The sequence below is a fragment of the Lethenteron reissneri genome, chromosome 45 (assembly GCF_015708825.2).
Source record: "Lethenteron reissneri isolate LAM-NWPU_2019-01 chromosome 45, ASM1570882v1, whole genome shotgun sequence".
NCBI lineage: Eukaryota > Metazoa > Chordata > Hyperoartia > Petromyzontiformes > Petromyzontidae > Lethenteron > Lethenteron reissneri.
In genome coordinates, this window is record NC_083823.1 from 6,207,786 (window position 1) to 6,216,868 (window position 9,083).

Here is a 9,083-nt window from a genome sequence, read left to right on the forward strand (position 1 = left end):
ACAGCACACGGCGGCCGGCGCGGAGGGCGGCGGTCAGTCGCTGGCTTCGCCAGGCTCGTGCCTCGAGGACTTCCGCGCAACTCCCTTCATCGAGTGCAACGGCGCCCGCGGCACCTGCCACTACTTCGCCAACAAGTACAGCTTCTGGCTCACCACGGTGGACCCGGCGCGGCAGTTCGAGGACTCGCCGCCGCCCGAGACCATCAAGGCCGGGCAGCTGCGCACGCGCGTCAGCCGCTGCCAAGTGTGCATGAAGAACCTCTGATGGAGAAGCACCCCCCGCCCCCATCCCCGGACTGTAGCGGCAGAGGGCCCGTAAACTGCAAGCGACGGCGCGTCGTCGGCTGAACGGCGAGCAGTTTTAAATCCGTTTCCGTTATTGTTTCAAAGCCGTGTAAATGTTTATATCAGGGGGATTCGAAGAGATATGCTCGCGCACCATGGAATTAACGGTTGAAAGAAAAAATGTTTTATTCGTGCCGTGTGTTTTTCTTATTTCTTTTTTGGCGGCAATGCGACTGCGTGATTGCGCAATGTGCATCGATCAAACACATTGGCAAGACCGCGATTCGCGGGGATTTTCGATCGCTGACCCTTTTAGCTTTTGAGCGAGCCGCTGGGTGCCGTGCCTTGACGTTCGCACAGAGACAGCGCCGTGTAAAGGTGTGCGCTTCTGGCGTCGAGGAAGTACTTTTCCCAAAGCGTCAAATCTGTGACGGGCGTGGGCAGGGAAATCATTGGCGTGCGGGCGGACAGTAGCTGCTGCTTGTTGCCTTGGTTGTGTTGCAGTTAAACACGGCACTCATCGGGCAGTCGAATTAAGTGCCCAAAGAGAATAGTGCAAAATGAAGTAAGCAAACGTAATGATAGGGACGCTTATGAATACAATTGTACTTTTTCATCAATTAAAAAGCCCAACAGCTCGCAAGATAGCTTGTGTGTGTGTGTCACTGCAGAGAGCACACGTTTAGTCAAAAGTACCCAAGGTGCAGAAAGGAAGTGAATGCATACATCCAGTCTCGTTTTTCATCCCTTTTCACATCCGCGTATCCTATCAGCGATAAGTCCAGGTGATGCTGCAAGCCAGAGCAGTCAACACGTCGGCCCGTTACCTCGTCGCAAGTACCAATGTATTTGGGTGCTGAAACTAAACAACCTTGAAATCGCCTCGTCCGTCCGTTTGTCACCTCTGGGTCCGTGTAGGAGGTGGTCAGATAGGTGGGATGTGGAGGAGGGGGGGGGGAGCCCATTGGCCGACTATCGCATTGACTGCTGAGCGAGAAGCTATCCCCATTGGCCACCAAAATCCCATATCGAGTCAAACAAAAACTGAAAGCATCCGCCCTGGCCCTTCAACGTTACCGACACGCTGGCCTGCCAATGTTTTATCTTTTAACATGTACTTTCGATCACATCGTGCTAAGTCTTGACGTATTCGGTTTCGGACGATACGTCGCAATCGTGAACATATTGGGTTTAGAGGTTGTCGCCCAAATGGCTCGTACGATGGGAGTGGGTGCACGAGACCATATTTGAGTGGCACATTGTTTTGGCACAGTTCCACTCGGCCTGTACGCACGGCACGAGAGTAGAACACACCGCGCACAGCCCCTGCAATATGTACTGTATTTCTCATAGGCCGAGCTTCGTGTTAGTGGGGGGCTGGGTGGGGGTCCTTTGTAGCGGTCTCAGAAGACGCTTGTTGTTTGAGATTTGTGACCGCTGTGCCGTGTGGCTGGGTGCATGTCACTCTTTATATTATTTTTCTACAATGGTGCTCAGAAGAAATGCTTCCAGGAACGAGAGGGTGAAGGAAAGAAAAGCGCTCGTTTGACAGCATCATGACTTGGCAGTCGTAACAAGGTCGTAAACACAAACACCGCGCGGCTCTGTATCGTTCTTTTGCGGAAGGCTAAGAGATGGGAAAAGTCTCAAAATCATAAACCCCGAGACGTAAAAAAATATCTCAATAATGTTCTGTATGTGTGTACATTTTAATTCTGGCTGCTGCTGACCGGTGAACATTATCACTGTCAACATTACACACGTGAGGTTCAATTGTCTGCGAAGGCTGGGGTGATTGAGTCGCCTGTATGAAGACATCCTTCATGGTCTGAGGACTCTCTCGCACAGCCACAGCGACGGGAGCATCAAAAGACTGTTCAGCATGTGCTTGTGCCCTGGGCCTCACACAATCGAGGGCCCACAACAGGAAATCCTGTGTTTTTGTCACGAATGAAATAGGTAGGCCCCAGGTGGAGCTAGGCTGCCCCCACCCCCACCGCGGATTTATCCATGGAAAATCCTATTATCCACGCATTCAATCGATCAATCTTTATTTTACGTGCCAATATCAGCCCTCGGTGAAGTTGGCATCGGTGCACATTACAGCGGAACGGGAACTTTACCAGGGGCACGGAAGCAACAGAAATGAGAACCCCGTCACGTGCCATAAGCGGCTAACGCCAACCGAGCAAAGTAAATTGCAAACGCGCGCAAAATAAAAGTGCAACCGTGCGGCAACGAATCGCATAAGAAAGTTAATTGGTAAATAAATGAAAAGAAAAGACGGTTTTCATTTAACTTTTTTCGTTCATCCGAAGATCAACGCTGACCTCAAACAAGGCAGCAAATTATTCCTGAATGTATGTGCTTACCGCAGGTGATTCGCCTACACACAGTCGACCGGATTAAGCTAAATTATTCCCATTTCGACGCTTATCCACAAGTCGGATGTCACCCAAACGTGGTGGAAAAATCATCCCCATTATCCGTGTTCCCGGATATTAGGATCCACCAATTCCGCTCCTTGTGGATGCGTATAAGAATAATTTCACGATAAGGTATTCTCATGACTGTATTTTTACCGAAGCAAAAAAACATGCCCATATATTTCAACAACTATCTATCTATTTTAAACGTGAGTGGAATGAAGACATCACTTGTTGCTTATGTCAAGTATGCAAATGCGACAGCACAAGTGAGGTTTTTTTTTTTCATAATAAAAAAAAGAATTTCCAATTGTCAGGGCAAACTTGATAACAGTTTTTAGCATCAGTGTTCATTGTTCAAATCCACTTCGATAAAACTCACACGTGTGCCGCGGGCATCAGTCTATACTATCTCCTGACCCAAAGTTCTCACCTCCAAACGCCATCCTTTATCTCAAACTCGTTGCTCCAAAGCAAGTCTATTGACGAAGCCGAAGTACGGAGGCACACGGTAGCAGAGGTTGGCCCTCTCACTGACCCAGGCACCCGCTAATTCACCCAACCCCGGCCTCCACTCACGCCGTCCACACACATCAAGCAAAAGGGATTTCCTTCCACGGGTCATTCACTGGAGGCCAAAGTTCCTTCCACTCGGGGCATCAACTCTCGCCGGAAACCGTCACCAGCAATCATTGAGGACCGTTGCCGCTGTTTCGCAACGTAAACAAATTAGTCACCCAAATCTGGGCGAAGTCTATAATCGCTGCTTCATTGAGTGGGCACAATCGCGATGGTAACTTCCGATCAAATCGCAGACACGGGGTGGGGTGCACATGGCGACCTTGAAGTTGTTGTGCTCCGTGAACCAATCGCAGGGAATTTTTAAACACGCGCGCTTGCGTTCCGTGGACAGACCGAACGAACTCCCGTCACCTCCCAATGCCATTGCCGCACAAAGTGGCCGTGGTTGCTCCGAAGAAAATGCGTTTGCCCGGTCATGATTGTTTGGTGACTTGTTGCCGTGAAATTGCCCCGATCGTATCGTAGTAATTCATATTCTTAGGTTTTTTTCGGTAAAGTCACGTAGGTAAAAAAATTAAATTAATAAAAGTAAAATAAAAAATAAAATAAAAATCACGACGTTTCGGAGGCAACACAAGCTTTACCGAAAAAACCTAAGAATATAAATCCTTGCAGTCACGAAAGCTTCAAATCTAGAACGTATCGTAGTAAGTTAGAGCCTCTGCTGTTGTTCGTATCCAGGGGCGACTGGGCCCAAGGCCCCTTTAGCTACTGGAGCAATGGCTCCTGCAAAGTCAGTCTTTTAAAAACTCAGGACGCAGGAGATGATGGCAAGCACAGCATTCCGATGTGGGAGGTGTGGGCCTTAAAGTCCACCGACAGCGCCACCACGCCTAAGGTGTCCTAAAGTTGTTGTGCCCCATGCGACATCGACATTAGAAATTAGAGCAGCAGCGATAATGGCTATCACTTGTCCCCATCAGCGTTCTCAAACTCGGTGCACGGGTAATGTTGGCTTTTGTTTTAACTGCCTTCACGTGGCTGAGCATGGCTAAACTTAAATGTTATTTGTCTGTGTTTCTATGACTTTCCAACGCAAAATTACCCCTTGTGGCAAGACTATCGAAGAAACTGGGGAAACATTTGACGCTTGAGTAACCGGCGTGTACACTACGGTTGATGATTACAAAACAAACGAGATTTTTTATTGCAAAATCCACTGTATTTTAAAATCTGTATTTCCATCTAATCTTGCTTTCAGGGAGAGAAGAAAAATGTCCTTTGCGTCACAGACTTTGTAAACTTCCTTTTCCCGAAGCACAATTTAATAATCGTTTCATTAATTAGCATTTACCTTTGTACACGTTTAAAAAACTGCTTCGTGGAAGTTGTACTCAAACATTAAGTGTGAACATGGCAAAATGTACGTCGACTGACAGGCCTGTTTTAACTACTCGCAGAGTGTAGCAGTCTATATTTAGTAACAGTCTATATTGAGTAACAGTATGCATTTAGTAACAGTCCATATGTTGCACCCTCTCCATCCCCATACGTGCATCCCCCTCATGGTGGTATCAGTGGACGACTCGCTCAGAGCAAGTTGCTGCACAAATTCCCTTTTCTCATCTTCACATACAGAAAACAAAAAATCAGCCTCCTCTTTGAGAAATTATCTCTGTTCCCCCCACCACCACCCTAAAAAAAAAAGTCTGGAACTCCCTTTCCCCTGCCATTCGTGCTGTCGAATTCCTGCCTCTCTTCAATTCCACACTCAAGACCCCTTACTCGTTTTTCTGCACGTGACTGACTTCCCCGTCTCTCTGTATGCATCGAATCTTCCCGCTGTGTCTCTATCAAGTGTTTTGAGACGCGGTGACGTGCACACGCTGTGTAAAAACAAAGTGTGTTGTAATTGTTTTGGAATTGACCCTTTTGCACCTCCAGTTTGCACACTGACTTCCAAACCAATGGCAACACTCTGTGGCCTTCACAACAATAATTCCCAAAGCGAAGCACCGGAATTTAGAAGACGTCGTGGCTCATGTGATGATGTTGCATCCTGGTATGATGACATTATATAGTCTGAACAAAAAAACGTATCCTGATCTACTGTCAAACCGTCGGCAATGTTGAACGGGTAATGCCACTGCAGCTAGCATCAGGTTTGTGTGCACTACATAATCCATAAGAATCCACACAGGGCAATCAGAAGCTTGACATACTTGAAAAGGACAATTATCTACATTGAATGTGGTGCTCGCGTGAATTGAGTCGGTGTTTTTCAACCTTTTTAAGCCACCAATTCTACGGTGGCGCCCTTTGCGAATCGAATGCCACGGCTAATTAGGGTGCAATCACTTCAGACCGAAATCCACAATTCATACCACTGCCGTGTGAGACTGCCTGACATACTGCAAAAAACGTGTTATATTACGTGTTACACTGCAATTAAAGTCCCCTTTTTGGATGGAAATTACATCAAAACGCGGAGGTATAATTTAAATGAATACCTTTTAAAGATCTTCATTTTTTCCCCCTGATCTGTTTCTGAAGTGAATCTATTGCAGCCAGCAGAAAACCCTGCGCTGGTGATTATAGAAGTCTGCCGAAGATCGAGATGCTGCCACCGTTTAAAAGTGAATAGACGCGGGCAGTTTGGTATGATTACACTCGTTTAATGGGCAAAAAAACACAAGTACATGGAAGCATGTGACGGGCTTTGAAAAGTCAGGTTTCTTTTTTTTTTAAGATAACTGCAAAGTACAATATTGTACTGTAGAGCAAAATGCATTTTTTTATTGTTTCTACAAATGTTTTAATAACAGACAAAAAAATATCTCCTTCGGTTACAGGAAATATGTAGAGAATTAAATGTTTATATTTTTCAAATGAGCTCAGGAAAAAAAAAAAACCTTTTCTTTAATGCCAAATTAAATTCGCATGAACAGCGATCTGACAACGACCTCTTGAGAGCCGGTCTGCACCAGCTGTAAAACAGCTGACATCGCTCGCAAGATCAGAGCGCTCCAAATCCGTTGAAAGGTGACAAATATCTTATTTTTTAACATTTCAGAGCATTTCAATGTTACTTAAGATATTTCCCTCATCCAGGCTACTATTTACTTTTTTCAGGAACAGTTCCATAAGTATATCCCCCCCCCTAGTAATACACTCTGCTACTCCCAGCCACGACCGTTTATAGCATCTGGCCCCACAGTTGTCTCGAGTTTTGACAAAACTGACCTCCAGTTGAAAAGAAAGATTACTAGACCGTCTGTCAAGGCGGTCACCGAGACATTGTGTGGGTGTGTTGACTTTCATTGGATGTCATCAAAAAAAGTCACGTGCATCGGCCCACAACTGTGATATTCACATCTGCACCAAGGCCAGCATCATGGTCATATCTCCCAATATGAAACAGAATACGCTAAATAATTAAACTGGGGTACTCTTTATCGGTCGGGAGGTCGTGTGTGGGTGAGGTAAATAATAATGGGTACTCCCATCTCTTCTGAGACTTGCGTGGAAGAGTAGGCCAAATGCCCTCTAGAGAGGCCCTCTAGAAGGGATTTGGCAAACAGCTCCATGGAGTGGAGGCCCTTCCGCTAGCAGTCACGTGGGTGGGCAATTCCGGGGCTGCACCTATACCAATTATCCAGTGAGAATGCAGCAATAAAGTTTAAATGTTGACAAACGCATTTCATGCACTTAGGTAGTAGATACATTTTTGGGGAAAAAATGCTTTTACTTTGCCGCTACAGATCGCAACATAAATATATAATTTACTTCAGCGCACGTGCGAAATTCGACATTTAATGGTTTAAAACAAATGGCAGGCTTCGCTTGACCACGTGACAATAAGCTAGTGGCTATTACAGCACAACGATAGCAAGTTGATGAAATGCCTTGAACATCTTTTGAGTGTTTTTTTGTCGTGCTTTAGTCGTACAGATTTGTTTGAGCCACGAAATGGTTGTTGTTTCCGTTATGTAAATTCGCGTTAACAAAAAAAATTGGTTCCGAAGAGAGGGTAGACGTTTTAAATGTGAAACATTTACCATTGCTACGTACTGTCGTGTCTTTGTTTTATGCCTCCTTTGTGTTTTTGACAAAATAAGCATCCATTCAAGACGTGTTTATGTACCAAAATGGTCTCCATTTCTTGGCAAAACGAACACACACTTAGCGTTAGACAAGGTGCCACGGTGCTTGGATGAATTCATTAAAACCTGTGCTCGGGCATATATGACTCCGCAAAAACACCCTTCACAAACTCACTGCTGCCTTTGCTTATCCTTCATTGGAGACAGACGTGGAAGGAAATTATTAAGTGATATATGCAAGAAGATTTATTATTATAACACAAACATTTTGATAAAAACAATGGCTTGGTGGAACGATTTATACAAACAGTACTTGCTATTTTCGTATTTGACTTGGTGCTACAGACGAAGAGAGTCCTATTTAACGTACACGTACCGTATTATTGTACTTGATGTGGTGCTTGACTTTATAAAAGCTAAAATGTAAAAAATGACATTCTATACGCTCGTTCGCAATCAGGCCTATTGTAAATTGGGTTAAAAGAGGACCGCCCTTCAGTTAGTATGAGTATAGTGTTTAATATGAATTATCTTTCTTTTCAGTTCCGCTATTGATAAATGCAGTAATGAAATATTAATTGCGTGTTAACTGCAAGGCATCGCTCTTTTTGCCCAAGTTCTTGTGCCTATGTATTGATTGCAAACAGATAATGTATCGTGCAGTTTACTGCAATCCCATTGTTTTTTTATCTCAGATAATTATTACTGTAATTATGGGTTATTAATTTCAGATATTCATATTGATGTTGTATTAATGATGCCTTAACAATGTTTGCAAAAACATTCAAAATACTGAAAAAACACAATTTATGTAAAGAATCAAGACATCATTTCTCTCTGCTGTAAACCTGAACAACATTGGTTATGCTCTTATTGACATAAAATCTGATGTGACGAGAACATTGAAAATCTAAAGCTAACCAGCTTTGACGCGTTTTATTCAATTGTTCTTCATTATTCAGCAATCAAGCAGGACACTTCATCGAAAATTCCACTCATGATTGTTATTGTGTGAATATTTAACATTAAAGTTTAATATGCAAAGCTTAAAACACTCGCTTGGAAAAAGTTAAAATCCAGCATTGTTATATTCTATCCAGTCTGTGTAATTCTGAGATGGCATGATATTAAAATCAAATAAACAATTGTTAACTGTACACCAATGAGTCATTTAAAGGTGTTGATCAATGACTTTTGAGGACCGCTTGTTTTGTTGGGGGTTTATCTAAAGAGAAGGACCGTTGTCAAAAAACGTCAACTATTTTAATATACACGTGTTTTCCTTTTTGGGCAGTGTTATTAACAAATGTGTTTTAAGTTTGTGCGTTTTTTTTCTCTCTCTCGACCTCGATTGTCATTTTCCCAACAGTGAAATCAAGAAATTTCCCTCTGAGTTTAATGTCATTGCCATTTGTCAGTGGTCGATGCACTCCGGATTGTTTCATGCTATCATTTTCTAAAAGCACATTTGCCTGTCACGTTATTATTTTTCGCTTGTTTATCCATGGAAAGCCTCACTGAGTCTCAATACTTTTTCAGGAGGTTCCTGCCAAGTTTTTGCAGGGATGGCGGTGGGTGGGGGGGGGCAGTGTTACTGACATTCAAATTGAATAATTTGCAGGTAATGTTTCAGCATTGAAATGTCTTGGCCAATACCTGTTGCATTTTATGGGGGGAGGGGGGGGTTAGCTATGGGAGGAAACTGGAGAACCCGTAGAAAACCCATTCAGAACAGGGGGGGGCGCAT

At 44.1% G+C, this 9,083-nt stretch overlaps 1 protein-coding gene across 1 annotated transcript in view; it reads left to right on the forward strand.

Annotated features, from left to right (window-relative positions):
* LOC133353864 (collagen alpha-6(IV) chain-like) overlaps positions 1-8,493 on the forward strand; it is a 177,198-nt gene extending 168,705 nt beyond the window's left edge. The window contains exon 48 of the mRNA XM_061570339.1: positions 5-8,493. Within this exon, the coding sequence (XP_061426323.1) occupies positions 5-265 (261 nt within the window). The 3' untranslated portion in view covers positions 266-8,493. The remainder of the gene's footprint in view (positions 1-4) is intronic.
* Positions 8,494-9,083: the final 590 nt, after the last annotated feature.